Genomic DNA, 23121 nt, shown 5'->3' on the forward strand with positions numbered 1-23121 from the left:
CTTTTAAATAAAATAAAATAAGTGGTGATCTTCCTGGAGCAAACCCCCTGAAGAAGATACCAGTGGTGTCCAGGTCTCTGGTAGAGAGGGAGGCAGAGGGAGGGAAGGCAGCAGAAGAGGAAGGAGCAAGCCAGGCCCAATCCAAAGCGCCCGCCTGGCAGGCGCACTTACTCCTGAAAGGCCCCCGCTTGGTCCTGCGCCTCCAAGGCCGGTTCCTCAGCAGGCAGCGGCACTTCAGGCGCGGAGGGAGCTCCATGGTCACCAGAGGCTGCAGCTCGAAGCGGCGGCGGCGGCGCGCGAAGCGCTGCGTAAATCCACGCGCCCAGGGGACGCGGGCCCAGCGGGAAGCGAGGACACCCAGTTTCCTCTCTGGCCGGTGGGGCGTGGGGCCCACCAGCAGCAGCGGCGGCGGCGGCTCTGGGGAAGCCCGGCGACGCGGGACAGGCGGCTGTGCTGCTGGGCTCCGCGCGGTCGCCCGCCGCCGCCTCCCCCTCCTCCCGCGCCATGTTTTATGCATGAGGGCGAGAGGCGCGTAATTTCATCCAGCCCGGAGGCTCGGCGTGTGGGCGCGAGGGCAGGTTCCAGGTTACCTGCCGTGGCGGGGAGAGGCGCGCGCCCGCCCCGCTCACCTGGCGCGCGCCTCTCGGAAGCCAAGCTCCTGGGAATGGGGGCTCCTTTTCCTCAGAAGGGTCTCTTGGGGAAGGGCGCGCAGCTCCACTGTGCATGCAGACTTTTTGCACCAGACACAGGAAAGAAAACCTCTCTCTCTCACGCACGCACACATATTTGTGCCTTGTGATGTTATAGGTACTGAGGGATGGACTGGGGGCAGATGGTTGTATTGCTGAAAACTTTCTTCAATAAATAAATATTTATTTTAAAACGAAGAAGAAATGGAAGGGCTGCTTCCACATGTGAAGCGAGATTATTGTAGTATTGGTGCTTGTCGTGCATGCCACTTCCCGCTTTCTGGGCCCAATAACAAGCAACAATAAACCTTTGGCCAACACCCTATTTGCAGTATCTCGACAACCTTTTTTTGTAAACTGAGCCCCCTCGCCCCCTCTGTCTGGAAGCACCCTAAGTCTGTGGCAGCAAAAACAACCAAAGGTCCTTTGCAGACTGTTGCACTTTTTGGGTAGGATTCGCATATAGCAAATGCCGGTTGTGCCATTAAAGTTGATTTAGCACTCCACCAAAATTAGAGCTTTTTGCAATAAGGAAAGTGATTGAAAATTACACTGGGAAGTATCATTTTGCTTGACAAACCATTGCTAATGGCTGTGTACACAGGACATTTTATTAAAATCAATGGAGACAGTGTACTTGTGTTTTTGTACCTAGCAAAAGCAGCATATTTCAGACTAGCACAAATGATTCCCTATTGAGAAGTACTATATTTTTGTACTACGATCAGGTTAATGTGCACTTAGCCAATGTTCTCTAACTTTCCTGCAAACCTTGTGAGAACAAATTCGGAGGAATGCTCACCAAACAAATAATCTGGAAGTGACCTAACATGGCCAGCCCACTAGAAATTGAAAAAACAACAATCTCTAACCAATGCAGGGTTTATCATAGACTGATCTGAGCACAAATCTGCTTAAGCCTCACACGTGAAAATGCTTCTAGCCAGTGTTGATTTTACATCCATTATACACCTGGTTAAATCTCACTGTTAAAATACTCCATGTGCATTAGCATCACCACTCACACCCATTAGCAGGCAAGTGCCGAAAAGAAGTGCCAAACAAGCAGACTGCGGTCTGGGAAGTTTCCATTTGGACATGTCTCAAGTAGTCTATTATTGCAGACTTAACTTTGGATGGACAGCAATACATGTCATCACAGGCATTAAGTGGACTGAAAGCATGTCAGGTATGACTTGGATGTGAAGTGTAGTGAAGGGTGGACAAAAAAGAAATCCCACTCTTCCCTCTGTCCTCTCAGTGCCATCTGATTTGGAACTGTAAGCTCTTTGGGGCAGGACCTTTTGCTTAGCTGATGTGAAGAGTGAAACTATAAAGCAATGAAAAATGCTATATAAATTATTAGCTGTAAAGCAATGGGGCTATTTTAGGACTTTACTTACTGATTATGATGATGATGGTGATGATGATGATCATTAGATTTATTACCTATCCACTTGTCCATTGAAATGCCATCTTGAGAGTATTATTATCAAAGTCCAACCTGGCACTTGCAGAATTTGGGGTGAGTTGTTTGTGCAGAGTTGATCACATAGTGAAAGAGCAATAATAGTACATTTCCAGTGGCACAAAATATGCACCTATGAATAAAAGATCCCATCATGTCTAAATCCAAGGCTCTTCCTAAACCTGTCTGCAATAAAAAGTTCCTTCCTGTCCACATCCAAGCCTCTCTCTAAAACCATGTGCAATAATTTTACTTGTATATTTATCTGGAAATGTTTTAGAGTCGATCTCCTGCTCTAAAATGCAGCTAATTTTTTAAATAAAAAAGTTCTCTCCCCTTTTGCAAAACCTGACTTCTGTGTATACATAGGACAGAACTCAGACCATTTGCTATAAAACGCTTTCCAACATCCTGTTTCTTGGATATTTAAAAATGCAGTATAAACTGTTGAGCTGAGCAGAATGTTCACAGTGAAACTTGAGAGCATCACAGACTTGATTGGCTTCACTTTTCAATACTAGAAACTCACACCAGGTTCATTAAAAGGTCCATTGTCCAATGGTTGTTTCTCTATTAAAGTCAGGTACATTTTGCATTTTCAGCATTAAGCCATAAGTCATGCATTGATACGCCTCCCAACAAGAACTGAGCGCAATCTTTAACATAGTAAAAACACACCAGCCTATTTAGTTATGTTGATTTAGACTTAAGCCAATTAATATCAATTACCGTGTATAAGACTAGGTTTCCCCGCTTAAAAATATTGTCAAAAATTAGGGGGCGTCTTATACACGGGGCCATCTCCCTCCATTTTCTTAAATCTGAGTTCTCCAAAATAGTCTTATACATGGGGGCATCTTATAGATGGAAAAATATGGTAATATCTGCAGTGGCTCCCTGTCTATGGAACGCTCTCCCCAGGGAAGTTTGCATGGCACCTTCATTATATACCTTTAGGCGCCAGGCAAAAACATTCCTTTTTAACCAGGCCTTTGGTTGATCTTATTGACATCCAACACCCTTTTAGAACGTGGCTTTTGGGGGGAAGGTTATTGGGTTACTGCTTTTGGTTTGATTTTGTATTTTGTGGTCTTGTTGCGAACTGCCCTGAGACCTCTGGGTATAAGGCGGTGTATAAGTTGAAACAACAACAACAACAACAACAACATGATCCTAAACCTGCTATATGGAAGCAGTTTAATATAAACAGTGGAATCTGCTTTGTCGTTTCTGAATTTACCGTATGCATAAGATCACTTTAGATGTCTACCATTCTCAGAGGCCTCCAATTTGTTTGTTTTCTTAATCCGTCCTTGGAAATTGCTAGATTCACTGCTACAGCATTTTATCTCAGCTTTCCTCAAGCTAAGTATAATATATTCCCTCTGGAGGTATTGTGCCTTCTCATTTTGGGTAGAATTTACTGATCCAAAGCATCTCGGTGGAGATGACTTTGGCTTTTATATTTTGCCCTTCTCACCCCCACATGCCTCTCAAAATATTTTTACCCATTTCCTGAATTCCCTGCTGCTCCCTTCACACCCAACTTGTACCTTATTCCTACCCCCAAACCACCAGTTTCTTTCCTCCCTCCTCCTAGTTCCTTTTACATTCACTTCTTCCTCCTGTAACAGCTTTCCTCTCCTTCGCCTTCTTAGTTTTTGCTGCTGCTGTTATGAAAGCCTGTGTTGTGTAGTGGTTAGAGTGTCAGACTAGGCCCAGGGAGACCAGGATTCATATTCCTACTCAGCCATGAAGCTCACTGGGTGACCTTGGGCCAGCCAAGCCTAACCTACTTCACAGAAAGTGTTGCTGTGGAGACTGAAAGAGGAGGGGGATAATAACCATGAACACAACCTTGAGCTCTTTGGAGAAATGGTGCGATATACATGCAATAAATAAAAGATAGTTTAAAATGTTAACCTTTTATCTTACTTTCTAATTTCCTTCCACACTTTTTTTCTGGTCCTCTCCCCTCAGAGGAAGTAAACTTTTCCTCTGTAGAGCATGGGTCTTAATCTTAGGGTTGTGGGTTCGAGTCCCACATTGGACAAAGGATTCCTGCTTTGCAGAGGGTTGGACTAGATGACCCTCGTGCTGCTTTCCCATTATATGATTCCTTCCTTCCCTACACTAGTGTAGTCAGTCCTGAGCTAGATGGACTAGTGGTCTGGCTCAATATAAGGCAACTTTCCACATTCCCATTCTTCCCTTTCCAATATATCTGTCAAAAGTTAGATTTTAAGTGTGTCACCACAGGAGCCTGCCTTTTTGCTTATGTTGTCCTATAGCACCATGACCATTGACGACTCAGGATAAATAAACAGGCAATAATTTAACTGGTATGTGACAGACAGACCGCGTCCCTTTCTCTCTTCTCCCAGCTCGATATTATTATTTTACATCTCCCAACTTATATAAAGTGGGCTCAAAAGACCCCCACTGCAAGGCAAAGAGGAACTTTGCATGAATGAAGCACTGCTTCTTTAATTAGAACAGGGGGGAAGCCACTTTCTCTGTTCATATTTCACTCACGGTTGCTTTGAAAAACCAAATTTACATGAATAAGTGAGACATAGCAGCAGGCGTGGGGCTTGGGGCTGGGAACAAAAAACGGATCTGTAATTAGGATGGTTGACAGGTATCGTCCCTTTCTTTTGTTTGTGTTATAAACATTGCCGGCAATATTTTTAATAGGGTTGTCACAGGGAAGGAGAACGATGCAGATTAAGACAATGCTCAGGTTTGGCTTGTGTGTTTGTGTTACATATTTATCTGAAGGCCTCAGGTGCTCTGTGCCATGAACTGGAGATTTTTCTTGGTTTATTCTCATTTCCCCCCAGCCTAACTACTATAATTCTTCTAGTCTGTCTCTTCAGCAGCTCCAGTTGCTGAAGGAGTTACTGTTGAGTTCATGTCTTCCTCCTGGGCTCCCAAAAGGCCTCTAGTTGGCCACTGTGGGAGCCGAATTTTGGACAAGATAAACCACCCAGGTGGCTCTCCAAGGTTGTCACACAGAGTTCTTTGCCAGACCTACCTGGAGATGCAAGGATTGTAGAATTGTAGAGTTGGAAGGAATGCTGAGAATCTTTCAAGTCTAGGGGGATCGAACCTGCAACCTTGGTGTTAACGCAAACCTTTTGTGTGCAAAGCTCATGATCTACCATTGAGATGTGGGCCCTTGTGAACACATGCACTGGGGGGGGGGGGCGGATACCTGATCCCTAGGTAGGGTTGGGAAATATCCCTGTCTGAAAACCTCAGAGAGCTGTTGTCAGTCAGTTTCAGTACACAATACTGACCAAGATGGGCCAACTGGTTGTTTTGGTACGAGGCAGATTCCGATGTTCCTATGAATGCATTCTTAGATTTAAAGGTAGTGGCTGGTTTTCTCAAAACTGACCCGCTGTAATTGGTGGGCATGTTAAACTTAATCACACTGATTTCAGTGCATTTACTCATGAATGCGATGGCTATGTATACGCTATCCCTTTAAAGGATATTCAAAACAATTCTATCCCTCAAAGAATTCTGGGCACTGGAGTTTAGGCCTCACAGAGTTACAGTTCCCAGCAGCCCTTCACAAACTGCAGTGCCCAGAATTCTTTGAGGGAAATAATGCGTTTTGAATGTGCTTTAAAGGGATGGTGTGTGCACAGCCTTACTTGATACCATGCAAAATCCATAGTTACTCTGACAACCTTAAACAAACGACAGTATTCTGCTAAGCTTGGCAAAGGTTTTTACAAGCAAGTGTGGGCCTATGAAGCTCTCTGTGATGGTCGTGAGCCAGTAACAACTCTCCTCTTAGCAAAGAGAATTATTATTTTGAAGTTAGAGTGACATTCAAACCCTCAGTAGGGAACAATCTTCCATCTCAAGTTCCCTCTAACTGTTAAGAAATTTACATAAATCTCCAGTGTTAAGGCTTTCGCTAGAAAAATAAATTGCACATTAAAGCTGCAATCCTATGCTCACTTTCCTGAGGAAATAGGAATAAGATAACATTGTAAATAAACATGTTAAGAGTTACCAAGCAGGCAGCCCCAGTTGCCACAAGGTTTATAGTTCATAACAGTGTTACAGTGCATATCTCCTGCTATGGATTCAAATGTTAAGAAAGAAGATTCTGATTAAACATTAGGAATAACTTGTTATTTACTATTATTATTTAACTTTCTGACAGTAAGAGCTGTTTGACTGTGGCATGAAGCACCTCAGAAGGTGGTGGGCTCTCCTTCAGTGGAGATTTTTAAACAAAGGTCAGACAGCCACGTGTCAGTGATTCTTTAGCTGTGATTCCTGCATTGCTGCTGGAGGAGACTCTTGAGAGCCCCATGGACTGCAAGAAGATCAAACGCATCCATTCTTAAGGAAATTAGCCCTGAGTGCTCACTGGAAGGACAGATCGTGAAGCTGAGGCTCCAATACTTTGGCCACCTCATGAGAAGAGAAGACTCCCTGGAAAAGACCCTGATGTTGGGAAAGAAGGAGGGCACAAGGAGAAGGGGATGACAGAGGACAAGATGGTTGGACAGTGTTCTCGAAGCTACAAACATGAGTCTGACCAAACTGCGGGAGACAGTGGAAGACAGAAGTGCCTGGCGTGCTCTGGTCCATGGGGTCACGAAGAGTCGGACACAACTAAACAACTAAACAACAACAACAACCTGCATTGCAGAAGATAGAATTACAGTAGATGGACTTTGGGGACGACCCTTTCAGCTCTATGAGTCTATGATTCTGTTACTGTCTCCACTCTGAGCCAATGGCAGCCTCCACATAAATAGCTTTCCTATTTTGTATAGACAGCTTTTCCAATGCCCAGGCAAGAACCAAGGTTAGAAGAATCTGACCACGTGCGGATTTTACAATCAGGGTGAGCAAAAATGATAGCGAAGGCAGGTATTTTCATCCAGACATGACACGATGTGTAGGTAATGGCAATGTTTTCTAGATATTTGCTGCCTGTTGATGCCTTCGCTTTTTGTCTTCTTTAATACAAGCTCACCAAACTGCAAAATAAAGCACTTCCAACATATTTTACCTTTGTGTAGGCAGATGTCAGTGATTCTATGCTCAACTGGTTCCAAGCTATATATTTTTAAACATGTAACACAAAGGATTTCAGTGGGCCATTTGCATTAAATAATCTGCATCCAGAGTGCGAAAGGAAATTTCTGAAAAGCTTAGCTGTGTGAGTCTACTTTCCCTTCCTATATTTCCACCAACTCATTTTTCCATAAAAGAATGCAAAGTGTCAGCATCAAAAGAAAGAATAGCAGCATGTCCTCTCACCACAGCTTTACTTTGAAATATCACTGGGGTGAGCGAGTCTTTCAATTGCACTGTGAAGAATGCAAACTGCTGAGCCAAGTCACACCCAGCCACGTTACTTTGAAACTCGAATCAGATACAGAAAACTTTGGATCATTCGGTAGCAAAGCTTTTAAAGCCCCCGCAGGTGCTACTTCTCCTGCCCCTCTCCAGTTACTGTTAAAATGTTTATTGAAATGTCCATCAGAATGCAACAGCAAGTGAAATAATCCTTTGTATAAAATAATCACTGATGGGCATAAAAGCGAACTGATACTTCAACCATATTATAACACAGAAATTGCATTGATCGCCACAGTATTGATTAATATCCTTTCCCTTTGAACATCGCTTTTTGCTGTTTTCCATCTTTCAAATACTCTGCTGTTGAGCTGTCTACTATTCCCTCCCCACAAAGAAAACCTGTTTCCTCTTCTATTCCAGTCATTTCTTGAACATGACATGAGAGGGGAGTAAGTCTTGGCCCTTTCCTGCTCTGTTCTTCCCAGATAGAAAGTAACATATAATCTGGTATAATGGTAGTCTTATCTGCATCCAGGACTCATTGAATCAACTTTCCAGGCCCAAAGAGAAGTTTCTTGCAAGAGATGAAAGGAGCATGGGAAACCAACAGAGATGCTTTGTTGCTATAGAAACAGCTTCCCAGCAGCTCCCTGCAATCTGAACTGCCAAGGCCTGGTCCTCTCTGCTGCCACATAGTGGCCCCTGCTGGTACACCCCTGAGTCTGCTCATGTGTTCTGCTTGTTGCTGAGTCTTAGAATCATAGAATTAGAGTTGGAAGGGACCACAAGGGTCATCTAGTCCAACCCCCTGCAATGTGGGAATCTTTCACCCAACGTGGGGCTCAAACCCACAACCCTGGAATTGAAAGTCTCATGCTGCACCGACTGAGTGGCTAAATGGTGTCACCAGAAGAGTCCCAGAGAAAGACAGGACTCGGAGCTGAGGGAGTTGATGTGGTGTAGTGGTTAGAGTATTTGGCAAGCATCTGGGAGACCAGTTTCAGCCATGAAACACACCGGGTGAACTTGGGCCAGTCACAGTTCCTCAGCCCATCCTACCTCACAGGGTTGTTGTGAGAGTGAAATGGGGAGAGGTAGAGTCATGTATGCCACAACTAGAGCAAAACAAACAAACAAAAAATGTGATATAATTCAACTACAAATTGTGTTGGTATTTTTAAGCAAATGGGTCCCACATATTTAGACTTAGGGCATGGTGCTGAGGGGACAGGGTTTAACTTATGGCTCCAAATCTGGATCCCCTCACAGCTGATATTTGCAGTGGTAATAACATCCGATCGACCGTGGCTCTTAAACAGGAAGATTCCAAGAGTTTTGGTTGAGTTGCTTCACATTTCTGTGCACAGACACAAGTTATCAGCATTGCAGGACAGAAGTCAATAAATCATTCCCTGAGGTTCTATCATGTTCCCCATCCATCATGCTGAGTATCATCACCGAGAGTGCTTCCACACAAGGCTGCTTTCTCCAGCACCGACTCCATTGTTCACTTATTTATTAAAATCCAGATGATGCTTTTCTCAAGCTATTCCCCTCCAGTGTTTTGTTTTCCCTGTTGTCATCTCAATGGTTTTTGAAAATGCTGCTCTGTGGCTGTTTCTAAGCTTTTGAGCTAGTGCAATTGCGGCAAAATCCTTTCAGGCAACACTCCATAAATGCAGAATTTTCCATTCTGCCGTTCTCCAAGTTTGCTGCTTTACAAACCTCTCAGAGGCCAGTGGGAGTCAGTTCTGGAAGAGCCCCAACCCTTCTCCTGGCTTGGGGAAAGAGCAGTGGGACTCTCTGACCTTCATGAGACTTCAGTCCCCATCCTTTCCCAGCTGGTGGGAGGGAGGAGGAGCTGGGGCCTTCCTTCCACTGCACACCTTTCAGGGACAGTCCCAGATTTACAGAAGCCATCCCGGTTTCTGATTTGGTCCCCAAATGTCCTGCTTTTCCTTAGGATGTCCCTATTTTCATCAGAGAAATGTTGGAAGGTATGGAGTTATGTGACCCCTGAGCCATCTGAAGGCAGCCCTGTAGAGGGGAGCTTTATCATGTTTTTATATATGTTGGAAGCCACCCAAAGTGGCTGGAGCAACCCAGTCAGATGGGCGGGGTATAAATAATAAAATTATGATGCTGGTGGAATAGGATGTCCCTCTTTTCATCGGAGGAATATTGGAAGGTATGCCACTGTTGTCATATTGGGCCTTGAGGGCAATGATGCTCAGTGTTTCTTGATTTAACAAAATATAAATAGGGACCGCTTACCAGCGGGAAGGTAAACGGCGTGACCCGGAAGTGTCTCCGGACAGCGCTGGCCCCTGGCCTCTTAAGTGAGATGGGCGCACAACCCCAGAGTCTGTCAAGACTGGCCCGTACGGGCAGGGGTACCTTTACCTTTACCTTTACCTTTATATACAAGGTGGAGGGAGACAGAGAGAGAGAGAGAGAGAGAGAGAGAGAGAGAGAGAGAGAACAGAAAAGAGTTTGGCTCAGAATCAAGATTTCCTCCCTTTGCTCCATCTTTTCATTCCTCCCCCCCCCCCTTTCTTAGCCTTGGTTTGGAGAGAGCCCTTGAACTGTGCTAGCAGAATCTCTTTTCTTTTTCTGTCTTCTTTCTCCAACGCATATTGTGTGCAATTGATAGTGGCTGTGATTTTTAGCACTGAAACTCAGAATTGGAGATCAGAAGAGCCAGAGGGGGACAGCGGGGGGCAGCTGTTCCCACATGCTGGATTTCCGGAAAAAATAATAATGTTATATTTCACATCTATGTTCCCATCCTAAATACATTTTCTTTGAAATGTTGAATTTGATTGAGGAACTTGCACATAAACATGTTTAGGAATTGGCAGCTTATTTTATTTTTCAACCAAGAGTCTTGTAACACCATCATTCCCCAGTCTCCAATCACAATTTCTTGGAGCAGACAGAAGTGTGTTTTCCCCTGATTTGGAAACTCAATATATGTCTACTAAGAAGCAAGTCCCATTGAGTTCTGTTGGGTATAGAATTGTAGTCTATGTTTCGCACATCCCTCATTTCCTGAGGGCGCATTTTGCACCCAGAACACCTTGAGAGGCATGCTTAAACCACAAATTCCATGACTTCCTGGCAGGTTTGTAAGGCCAAAATTTGCACCTCATAACACACACTTTTATTTATTTATTTGAATATTTCAACTCCACTTCCTCCCTGAAGATTGTTCAAGGAAGCTAACAACAACAACAATCTTACCAAGCCAACCATCCTTCTTTCCATCCTTCCAGCATCTCAAAATGTAGTGGATTGTTCCTAAATTAAACCCTGAAGGAAGCTTCCAATAGGTCTGAAATCAATAAAAATATTCCCCCTGTTCCCTTTGCCTGAATGTAAAAGACTATCTTTAATAGTTGTGTAGAAGAGGGAGTGTTCGTGCAAGCTACGCCTGCTGAAATCATCTTACTTCCCTCTTTTTCATTCAACCACCATGCCCTAATGCCTCTGTTTGCCATTGTCTGAATGACTCCATCTCCCTCAGATGCTCATGCACAGATTAAGTGCATAGTAGAGGTGTGTAGGCCTTGGTGAGAGGCCTTCCAAAAAGGAAAAAGGAGGAGAGTTTGAGGAGGGAGTGCTACAGATCCTCACCCACAAAAACAGGGGGAGAAGGCTATGAGAACTCACTGTCACTGGCTTGGAAGAGATCTTAGGTTCTCTCCCCCAAGCCAGGTCTATCAGCAGCTGAGCCCATAGGGAACTGCCCTTTCTTTGTGACAATAAAGAAAGGCATTTTGAAAAATCCCTTTCCTTCATGGGACCACAGGTGGGAGAGCTTAAGCTACCTGTAGGTTCTGGTGGCATCAACGGTTGTCAGGGGAACAGAAGATGGAGAGCATGCCAGCAGAGCTTTGAACTCTTGAAATAAGCTTGGAGTGATTAGCACTCAAATGGGTGATTAGCAGTCAACAGAGCTAGTGCATTAGTACAGTACAAAATAGGGACATGGTGGCGCTGTAGGTTAAACCACAGAGCTTAGGACTTGCCAATCAGAAGGTCAGCGGTTCGAATCCCCGCAACGGGGTGAGCTCCCATTGCTCAGTCCCTGCTCCTGCCAACCTAGCAGTTCGATAGCACATCAAAGTGCAAGCAGATAAATAGGTACCGCTCTGGCGGGAAGGTAAACGGCGTTTCCGTGCACTGCTCTGGTTCGCCAGAAGTGTCTTAGTCATGCTGGCCACATGACCCGGAAGCTGTAAGCCGGCTCCCTCGGCCAATAAAGTGAGATGAGAGCCACAACCCCAGAGTTGGTCACGACTGGACCTAATGGTCAGGGGTCACTTTACCTTTACCTTACAGTACAAAAGGTAGACATGCTTGTTTTGTTGCTGCTACCATCAGAAAGCAGCCCATGTTGCATCAGGGTAGGTACGTAGACATGCCTAACAGACATCTCTTTTAGTCTCTTGTAGAATGGCAATAAATGTTATAATCCAGGCTCCTGGAGCTCTGGATCTGTCCAAGTATGGCTGCACAGTGTAATGCACTAATTATTATTATGTACCAGGCTTCAAGCACACATTATTGGGTGGGGGGGGGGGAAGCTATGCCATCTTGGCATGCAGAAACCCAGTTTTTGACATGTTTTTCTTACGGAGCTTCATACAACGCTGTTCTTGTGCCACCTTCTGCCTAATATCTGAACTGCTATTTAATATAATTTTTCTGTGTCGACCTTAAAAATAAGTAAGCTGTACCCTCTGAAAATAATGTGATGCTGCCTCTGTGTTATTTTTCAGTGATCAGCAAGCACCGTAAATGGAAATGGCAAAATTCTGCACTCGGTTCAGCGTGGGAGAGTTTAGCCTGCGTGAGTCTAGGTAAATTAGAAATAGTTCACATGCTGAGTTTGTATTTTGACATGCTGCAAGTAACCCCCTTGTAGGGTTTTGTGCTCTGATGTGTCTCAAAACTATATTCAGAATATGGAGACTGATGCTCATGATTTGAAGCTGGTTCATTATGGGCTTGAAGTCTGTATAGGACCAATTTTTCTTGGGGTTGCCCCATGCTGAAATTGTTGGGTGAACAAACCTTTATTTTTGCCCCTCGCATCATTTTTTTCACGGGATCAATCATGGCATGCTCAGAGAATGTGGGTGGCAGTGAATACTTTTCATAAAGCAGGAGAATGGCCTAAAATCCCCTATGCCTTTTGAAATTACTATCCAGATGGCATCCTGGCATTTGCTTTCCAAAACAGCAATGTTGCTCTAGGATTGCTGTTAACTACTGTAACAGCCAACAAAGGCTGAATACACATTAACATTCAAAGCAAACAAAAACACAAACAACCCCCCCCCCCAAAAAAAAATCCTGGGAACTGTAGTTTAACCCTCCTGGAGCTACAATTTCCAACACCTTTAACAAGGTACAGTTCCCAGGATTCTTTTTCTGTGAGGGGCATGTGCTTTAAATGTGTGGTGAGTACACAGCTACGGTGTCCACTCATAACCAGTTCTCAAGAATGGGCCATTTAATCCACACCCGCATTCAGCGGCCAATGCCAAATGCTCCCATTAAAGTTAATTACATAGTGTAGACTTCTCAGCTTAAAACAAGACCAATAATTAGTTATTTTGAAATGGCTTCCATGTGGTTTAACATCAAACGAGGCAAGTAAACTTAGTGAAGAGTCAGGGTTTTGGGGAATGGCAGAAAGGCCAGAAAGCATTTGCGTCATTGCTGCATTATGTACAACAATGCACAATGACTCAAGTATTCTTACAAAATCTGAGGGGTGCCCATTACATGAATCACGCTTAGCTTGACTTCATAAAGAGTGCAATCACATGTACCCTATCAAGCTGCACTTCTATATGCCTATATATCTGGAAACTAATGAATGAGCAGTCACTCTCAACACTTTATTTCAATTATCCCAGCAGCTGAGCAGTGGTGAATGGCATGGTTGGATTCAGTCAGCCAGTTAGTGTGTGCATGGTGGGAGGGAGAGATAAATCAAATGTGACATGTAGGTGCTCTGTTATAATCTCTTGATTCATTGGAATTAAAACTATTATGATTTCAATGACTTTAGAGAACTCAGCAAACCCTGAGAACTTCCTTTTCAGAAGAATGTAATGTTCCTCCATTCCAACAAGTTTGGAAATAACGATTGCCTTCATTTGTTCAAATTTCCTCCCAACTTACCCTCTTACTGATTTTTCATAACCAATAATACAAAAAATATGAAGCATAACTACTTCTCCTGCCGGAAAAATAGCAGAAACAATTACCCCCCATGACTGCTCACTTTGATTTTGTTCCACCACCACCCCTCCAAGGCCCTGGGCTTAAATAAACAACTAGACAAATAAATTATCAGAAAATGGGAGAAAAATGGGAAATCATTTTTTAAAACTAAAAGCTCGGCTTGATTTGGATATTTTAAAACATTGCTTTTTTAAAAGATTTTAAAGTGAATCATGTCAATAAATTCTAACAACAATCAAAATGGAAACAAGGGTATAAGATACCATGTATTCAACACATAACATGAACACAGCATTTAGAATTATCATTTATAGAAAAGGTAAGATGGAATTCTTGGTGTCCATTCTCAACTCCTCAAGGAATGAAACACAGGGAAATTCACCTGGGATTCACAAAGCATTGAATAATTCTATGACTCTCAAGTTGGAGTACAGCCGGCTTGTGGAAAACCGCATCAAAACACAGTATTGCAGAAGAAACTATGAGATACCTGTGGATAGCGTCATCTGCATGTGGATTCAACAAATGGATGGAATCACACAATTGTAGTGTTGGAAGGAACCCTGAGGATCATCTAGTCGAGGCATAGGCAAACTCCGCCCTCCAGATGTTTTGGGACTACAACTCCCATCATCCCTGACCACTGGTCCTGTTAGCTAGGGATGATGGGAGTTGTAGCCCCAAAACATCTGGAGGGCCAAGTTTGCCTATGCCTGATCTAGTCCAACCCCCTGCAAGGCAGGAATATGCAGCAGTCCCGTGTGGGCATCGAACCTGCACTCTTGGTGTTATCAGCACCATGCTCTAACCAGCTGAAGTCCACTGGAGCTACAGTAAATGGTAAGGTGCACACAGTCTAGTTGATTTATTGCTTTTACTTCATCACCCCATAACCAAGGTTTTTCTAGGCGACAAGCAGTTAAAACAATTTTAGAATCCCAAAATTCCATACACCAACCAAACAGTTTCAGATTTTTCAGACCCATGCTTCTAGGTAGTACTTGCAAAGAAAATCAATTTCAGAAGGGAGGGTGTGTAGATCTTAAATTGTTTTTAGAGGAAATTCACATAGTATAGAGACACGATTATTCAGCAGAGTTTTTATCCATTTGACTTTTCCACAGAGGATGCAGAGAAGACTAAACGTTAGTAGGCAGGCACTTATCATCAGCTTGGTTGGCTGCATAACAATTTTCTTTCAATTCAGATTTTGTTTGCATTGTGCCAAGAAAGACTGGTGGGGTCAGAGGAAGTTTTGTTTGGAAATGATTCCAAAACCTTTAAAAATATAAGAAAACAAAAACAGTTACACACAGAAGGACAGTAGCTACCGGTACATTAAATTTGGATCAACTTGTTCACTATGTCCCAGTCCACAGGCTTGGGAACCCTTCATGGACTTGGGAAAAGGATTGTAACTCGGTGATAAAGCCCATGCATGCAAAACATCCTGGGTTCAATCCCCACCATCCATAGCAGGGCTGGGAAAGACTCCTGAGACCTTAGAGAACGGCCAGTTACTGTACACAGCAGGGTTGGCCAATGTGTTGGTCAATATGTTGGTCAATATGTTGTTGGACTATAACTCCCATAATCCATGTCCATTGTCCATGCTCTCTGGGGATTATGGTATTTGTAGTCCTACACCTGGATTCAACATGTTGGCCACTCCTGATGTACTGTGCAGACAATACAGAGCTCAATGAACCAATGGCCTCTAATCTATATGGCAGCATCACATGCCTGGTTCCAGGGTGAAATAGCAACATACGTGGTGATAAGACCACACAGCTTTTCAGTAGCAATTTGTGAACACTTGTTTGTTTTGTTTTGTTTTTGCTTAATATTATTATCTTTATATCCTGCATTTTTCCCTGAAAGGAACTCAAAGTGGTTCACAGATAAAATAGAAACAGCTAAGAAGATTATGTGTGTGTGGAATCATTAAAGAAACAATTAAACATTAACAGAATTTTAAGCTTCTATATGATCTATTAAAGCATCCAGATAATTACAATCTTATCCTTGTGCATAGCACCACTAGGAAGTTGCGTGGTTGTATCAGCTCATCTGCTGAAATCAGTTCTGTTTACAGTTGAAGATATTTTGGTAACTTTAGGCTGGCTGCTGTCAAGGTTGGGTTATAGATAGCAACCTCTGTCTGGCCTGAGAGAAGACTCAAGGGTTGTAGACCAAGCCAGTAGTCAGGACTGTAGAGCAAGTCAAAACCAAAGAATAAACTAGGATCAAGAAGACAGACAGGAGACAGGAGCAGAAGCCAAGCAGGACCAAGGAATACAGAATCATGACAAAGCTCAGGAAGCCCTTGTTGCCGAAGCAGACTTGACTGGACCAGGAAGCCCTCTAAAACTTTTCTTCCTGTCCAGAAGGATCCTATAGCCCACCTAGGTGAGTGCAGTCAGTCCAATGTCTGAGCACACTGAACTGAACTATACAGTGTCTCACCAAAAAGGGGCAGCTGGACACAAACCCCAAGGCTCTGAGTTCAAGACCCAGCAGCAGTGTACAAAATGAAGTAACATTTGGTAGAAAATGAATGATACATTGACAAACGGGATGTACAAACTAGTGTCTAATGACACTGAGTCCTTTGTATTTATGAAGGAAAAAAGAATAGAATTTTCAAGACTCACTCTTAACTTTCGATTGCTATTAGGTATAGATCCAAGTGTGTTAATTAGAGGTAAATCCGATTAGATTGTTTTGCTATAGGGGTTAATTAATTATTGGTTTTGCAAAGAGACAGAATAGATAAATGCATGCTTAAGTAACATGCTTTCTGGACCACGTGATAATTGTTCAGCTGCAATTCTTTTTAAAAAAATGCTTTGAACATTTCTACCCCTCTCATTGCTTAAAAAAAACCCCCACAAAAATCCATGGACTTTCAAACTTGTATAATAATAGATGCAGTCGCAGCTGCTTCTGTATCTTTCCCCTTTGGAACTGTTATGAGGGATAAAGTGACTTGTTTCAAGACAGGCTTCTGTTCACAACAGAATCCATTTCTTACATTGTATTCTAGAGGCATAAGGAATGGGAAAACTATAATCAATGAGGCTATGCCAGTTGACACCAGCTTAATGATTTACACCTAGACGTATGCTTTCAAGGAACAATTTCAAAACAATTCTATATCAAATACTAGTGACTGGCATTAGCATGGCAACAACAGAAACAAATGGGCTTACTGGTGATGATATATGTCAGGGTCACGTTGTAGCCTGGTTTGGAATCCTATATACAGATCATCCCAGAGCAATCCATGTTTCACTATGTGCCTCATTACACTAACTCGGGCTTTTATCTGCAGAGAAGGACAAAGTACATGAAAATCTGGCATCAATTTTATTTGATACATTAATACAGCCAATAGGCAGAATCCAAAGACCACCTTCAGTTCTCATTTTCTTTCTTTCTGTCCTACTGAAAATTCTGAAAGTTCTGCTTCAATTTCAAAGGCAGCTTGCTGTGTGGTGCTGGTGTTGGGGACACTGCTGTTCGTGAAGCACAAGTCCAAAACTCCCTTTGGCACACAAAGCTGGTTGTGTGGCTGTTTGGATGCCAGGTGCTGCTTCTGTTCTGGAAGATGCCCATGATATAATCACATTGTCCTAGTTCATACATATCACCAAGGGAGGCATGGCTTGCTTAGCTTAACTATGGTTTGTTTGAATGCGCGAATCCAGCCCAGCAGACTTACCATGGTTTGTTTTCTGCCAACAAACCATGATGTGACGCCATAGTTTGTTGTTGGCTTGTGAACCATGGCTTGCTTTAACTATGGTTTCATGTTATGTCTGAACCCAACAATGTTGCTTGTGAAGATGCTTCGAAGACTGCTAAGTACAAGGTTACCACAGCCAGAAAACCAAGCTTTGAAAAAACAAGCCATGGTTTGTTTGCTCATCTATGAGACAACTGATGGTTTGTTGAACAAGCCATGATTAAAGCAATCATGGTTTAGTGTTGATGTGCAAACATAATTAGTATCTAATTCTGCTGCTGTGTTCTGGTGTGAACACAAATAATATCTTCTCATATTAAAAATGATTAGGCATGACTGTTTTTTACTCTTAGTGGCATCCTGAAATAACACAACAAAGAGAGAATAAGCAGGTTTCTGTCCCTTTTCCTAACACACCATCTCGAAATACAGTTGTTGCTGTCCATATGTTTGGCCAGCTAACATTTCTAAGTGCTGGCTGTAACCAAACTGTAGGTCTTGTATGTTTCAAAATTACAAATACATTTCCTAAATTAAAATGAGAAGCTGCCTTGTGACTCTACTCATCAGCGGACATTTTGTGTGGAGTCAGCTAGAGCTAGAAGCAGGACTCTTAATGGTCTGGGAGGACACTTTATAATAGCCATATTGTATTTTCAGAAGGCCTAGTCTCATGCCCTCTGTTTTCCTGCCTTTCCCCATATTCCCTTTCTGCATTTCACTCAGTGCCCTCTTCTCCACCCTGCTTTTTATCTTAGCCTTTGCTCAGGCCTTTTCCAGCAGCTAATGCCATATCTTTGGGGTAGTTCACATTAACCTTAAGATGACAGGAATTTCTCTGCTTGGGTCAAGAACTGAAGCCACAGCAAAACTGAAAGCAGATCCCAACACTGCTACAAAACTATTGAAAGAAGGCTGAGTGGTGGTATCGTAAGCTGAACACTCTGAAACAACAAGGGCATGGAAGTGTTGCATAAATAAGCTCAAAGGGATTCACTTCACACAATGAGAACCATGACAATATTTTAACAAACTATATATAAAAAGCATAAGAATTGTGCATTCTAAGTGCTAGTATACTGAATTAAACACACACAGCTTTATAGCCCCCCCCCCCAAATCCCTGTCACCAGAAATAAGTGAAAGTAAATTGTTGTCCTTGAAGGAAATGTTATATATATATTTCTATATTTGAGAACATGAGAAGATATACATTTGTAATCCTTACTTCCTCAAATGGACAGTCCCGGTTTGGTATTTTCATTGGAAAAGATAAGTCCAAAAAATCCACTAAGTAGTTGTACCCTCCAGGCAAAGGATTGAAATCATCATCAGTTTCTATTACCTAGTTATGGGATATAAACAACAAGAGGAGGTTGTCATTTCAAATAGATGTTGTGCAATCCCCCAAACTATTTGGTTTTTGCTTGGTTCTCCCATTTACTCTTGGTGCTCAGCCGTGAAGTTCTTCTGAATTCAGTTGTGCTTACTTAGTCACAGGTATGCGACTTTAGGATTGCTGCCTTATATTTAATATATTATGTTTCAGTTTTCAAGATCTTTGTCCTCTCTGTGTAGTAGTTTATTTGTTTTGACTTTTTTAATCCAACTTTTTATGAGCTGAATTTGAGGTAGGAAGTCATAATTCTTTGAAGAGAAGGGCTCCTTTAAAATGAGAATAAAAGAAATTGTCTTGCTGTGTTAGAGAAAATCACACACAGAGAGATTTATAGTTCAAGAAGAAATATTGACTGTCCCTTAAATATAATTGTCATCTTAATTGGTATATGTCCAAAAAGTTGAAATTTTTAAATTTTTGTATATCCCAAAATTAAATTTTAAATTGTTAACAGCAACTGTATGTCCCAAACTGTCACCATCCATTTCATGTTGTTCTTTAAAAGGTGTTTGCGTTTCTTTGCTAAAGCAGTTGAAAACAGATATTCTTTTAGAATTTGTCCCTGAAGTAAATAATATCTTGCATTTGATAAATGCTTGTATAGACCTACTCACCCTTATCACAAGGTTATAGCCTTTAAATCCAGCCCATAGATAATATTCTTTCACCCAGGAAGGATAGAGAAAAATATCATCATCAACTGCAGCTCCAAGAGTGTGTAAGTATGGCTTAAAATCCCATGAGTCCTTGAAAATTTTTGTCCCTTCTGGAGGATCAACAATTCCTAAACTAAGAGAGAGAAAATAGACAATTAATAACTGCATTGACTAACTGTAGTCAAAATCCATGCAGAGCATATCTCTCTGATTCACAGAGCGAGTGTAACAGCAGATAAAATGAATAGCCCCGCTTTCTATTTCTTGCTTATCTGCTGACTCCCAACTTGCAATAATTCAGATGACCTATCCTTCAGTGTTGTTGCAAGGCAGCATTTTACACCCATTTACATTCTCCAGCGGTTTGACTTCACCCCTGGAAGCACACTCCATTGTCTTGAGACAGACAAATACCTACCACACATTTAAGGGCAATCTGGATTCAACTCACAGAAAATTAGCATGGTAGATTTATTCAACACAGATAGAAGAATGACACTTTGACTGTTTGGGGAAAATATTTTGCTAAACTAGCAAGGGACCTAAGAAATCACTGGAATGTTTGAAATTTGCCGCATGGTTCAGCTTGTCACTGGAATTTTGAAATCTATACAGCGGTACCTTGGGTTAAGTACTTAATTCGTTCTGGAGGTCCATTCTTAACCTGAAACTATTCTTAACTTGAAGCACCACTTTAGCTAATGGGGCCTTCTGCTGCCACTGCACCACCACTGCACGATTTCTGTTCTCATCCTGAAGCAAAGCTCTTAACCCGAGGTACTATTTCTGGGTTAGCGGAGTCTGTAACCTGAAGCGTATGTAACCTGAAGCGTATGTAACCCGAGGTACCACTGTAATGGGAAAAGGGGGAGGAGGAGGAGGAGGAGGAGGAGGAAAAGAAGAAGAAGAAGAAGAAGAAGAAGAAGAAGAAGAAGAAGAAGAAGAAGAAGAAGAAGAAGAAGACTGGTCCACTACATGCTGGTGTCACAATAGCCCCTAACTTTGCCTTGTAAGAGCCCTTTCCTTACTGCTCTTCAAAGGTGAATGGGTCATTTGGGTGCTTCTTAGCCGCATGAAATGGCACAGAGTTCTCAAACTCAATCTCAAGACTTCCTCTCCCTTCTCAACTTTATGAAGATGCTTCTCCTGCCCACACCAGTGAAGCACTTCAACAAAAACTGATTAACAGATTTATTGGCATTACAAACATTCAAAACCTAATTATAGAAATTCAATAAATACTTAATTTGAAGTACATTAGGATTACCTGTCTGTTGGATCTCTGAGCATCCTTGCCAGGTCCAAAGTGGCTCCAGGTTTTGGTGTCCATGTTGAAACTTCTTCAGATTTTTTTTTAATTAGTCTGTTCAACTCCTCTGGGTCATTTTTGAGATTTGTTTCTTTGATGTAACTAGGTTAAGGAAAGACACACAATTGGATGTTTCCATAGCACTGGAGACACAAAATCATGAGTGGAAGGAAAATAGCCACTAGCATTGTTTACTTGTACAAGAGAACAAGATTAAGTGGAAGATAGTTGAAGATAGATGGTGCAGATCTGCACCATATACTTAAAGCACATGACTTTCCCCAAAGAATCATGGGAAGTGTAGTTTCCCCCTTACAGAACAGCATCCTTAACAAACTATAGCTTTATCTCCCACAGTACCTTACTGATGAAGTGGTGTAGCGAGTTCAATAAGGCTATGGAACAGATGAAGAGTCCCTCTCTTCAGGTCAGAATGCTTAAGAATCTGTAGTTATCCTCAACAAGAGGATGGATTTAGGGACAGGTAGTCTGGGTTCCAAAACTTTAAAAGCTCAGAGTGATCTCAACCCTACTCAGAGCAAGTTTTTCACTTGGAGCTGTCTGTGGTCCTGCCCTGCCTCACTGCTATCAGACCAGGACAAGACAACCTTGGATTTAATTTCACTTTTATTGGCAAGTCTCTCCTGCAATGATAAAATAATTTTTCTACTAGTGGAAGATTTATTCCACATTTAGAAGGCCATTTATCAATTGGTAATAAGCCAATACATTCTGTGCCATGGTGGAAATTATGAAAATAGGTTGGAAAGGAACACAGCCCTGATTCCAGCATTATTTGATAGTCTTCTTTTTAGGCTTAAATGCTAATCACATTATTAGGTAGGAAAGGGCTAACCACACATTACACAGAAATGCCTATAATAACCCCCACCTCCATTAAAAATTCAAAGCAGGTGGCATTTTAATTTATTTATTTGCAAAGGGGGGGGGGGAATAAGAATGGAAGGATCTGTTAATTTCTATTCTCTCACTTTCTTATTTTTCCAGTCTGAAATTCAGTTCTCCACATTTTCCAGCAATTTGCAGTTTGTTTTTAAAATCATCCCAAAAAATCACCAGCATTTCAGTGCAAATTTCTCCTAATAGACACATTTTAATATGCAGTTTTGACTAATGTGCACATTTTCGCAAGCAATTTCCCTTACTATAATGCATTTTTGTATGTTATTTTCACTAATATATTTATTTTTATGTACACCTTTCCCCAATATATGCATTTCTCCAGCAATATATGTTTGGCTGGAGAAATGCACTGCAAAATTTGGAGGAGAGCAAATCTTGCAGGCTAGCTCCATTTCAGTTCACACATTGCTTCACACATCGTCACTGATCACATTTGTGCAAAATTATTGTGATACAACTGGTGACTAAAGAGTGAACAGGAAGACAGTACCTGTCAGAAGGATGAGCTTCGACAAAATATCCCGCAAAAGGACAGAAGATTTTGGGCTTCAGATCAGTAACTAGCTGGGCCTTGTAATTCAACAACTTCTTCCTTTCGATTTTAATAAACTGGGCTTTCTTCTCCTCTGAAAAACAAAAGCACTTATTGGACCTAGGTTGTGCAATCCGGGGGGGGCGGGAATCTTAATTGTCCCACAAAGATTTTAAGTTATGTTCTTCATTACTAATTATTATTATTGATACCTCCATCAGCATCACCTTCACACTTGAAGCAGAGCAAGAGAAATCTAGAAGGGCCATCTGTCCAGTGGAAAGAGATCAGGGGAAGAGACTGCACAGAAGATCTGTCTCACTGCTACAGGCATCCCTCCCTCCACTTGTGCACAATCGACTTGCATGCGGCTGCGTATATGCATGGTGCCGGGAAATAAATAAATAATTCAATTCTAACCTGAAATGTCAGGAGAGATCTGGAAAGCCCTTGTGGTTCATGAGGAGACCCTTCCCAGAGGGATATCAGCGAGCCAAAAGTCCAGAAAATAAGACTCCCACGGCTAAAAAATGGCACGTGGAAGCTTTTGCTACTGCTGCGCTACTCCACTCAACAGCTGTTGGGCAGGAAGATGTATTTACTGCGGCAGGCCTCCCACTTATGTGCATTTCACTCAAGTGTGCAGGGTCCCAGAATGCCTGTACATGATAACAGACAAGGGGGTATTCCAGGCATAGCAAACTCCAGCCCTCCAGATGTTTGGGACTACAATTCCCATCATCTCTAGCTAACAGGACCAGTGGTCAAGGATGGTGGGAATTGTAGTCCCAAACA

At 42.3% G+C, this 23121-nt stretch overlaps 2 protein-coding genes across 6 annotated transcripts in view; both read right to left on the minus strand.

The window, feature by feature from the left end:
- Positions 1-282, minus strand: part of RIPOR2 (RHO family interacting cell polarization regulator 2) — a 105463-nt gene extending 105181 nt beyond the window's left edge. Inside the window, exon 1 of one of the 2 annotated variants that reach the window (XM_079983745.1) lies at positions 172-282. In XM_079983745.1, coding sequence (XP_079839871.1) covers positions 172-256 — 85 coding nt within the window. In that variant the 5' untranslated portion in view covers positions 257-282. The remainder of the gene's footprint in view (positions 1-171) is intronic. The other variant, XM_079983741.1, reaches the window with a different exon arrangement.
- A 14335-nt stretch (positions 283-14617) lies between these two features.
- LOC307220113 (cytidine monophosphate-N-acetylneuraminic acid hydroxylase-like) overlaps positions 14618-23121 on the minus strand; it is a 54494-nt gene continuing 45990 nt past the window's right edge. For 2 of the 4 annotated variants that reach the window (XM_079983775.1, XM_079983774.1), the window contains 6 exons: positions 22285-22420; positions 20829-20972; positions 19520-19694; positions 18735-18851; positions 16971-17086; positions 14618-15036 (listed from right to left, as the gene is read on the minus strand). In XM_079983775.1, the coding sequence (XP_079839901.1) occupies positions 14898-15036; positions 16971-17086; positions 18735-18851; positions 19520-19694; positions 20829-20972; positions 22285-22420 (827 nt within the window). In that variant the 3' untranslated portion in view covers positions 14618-14897. Of the gene's footprint in view, positions 15037-16970; positions 17087-17131; positions 17362-18734; positions 18852-19519; positions 19695-20828; positions 20973-22284; positions 22421-23121 lie in introns of those variants that run through there. The other 2 variants (XM_079983777.1, XM_079983776.1) reach the window with 2 other exon arrangements.

This window comes from Podarcis cretensis (assembly GCF_951804945.1).
Source record: "Podarcis cretensis genome assembly, chromosome: 7".
Lineage (NCBI taxonomy): Eukaryota > Metazoa > Chordata > Lepidosauria > Squamata > Lacertidae > Podarcis > Podarcis cretensis.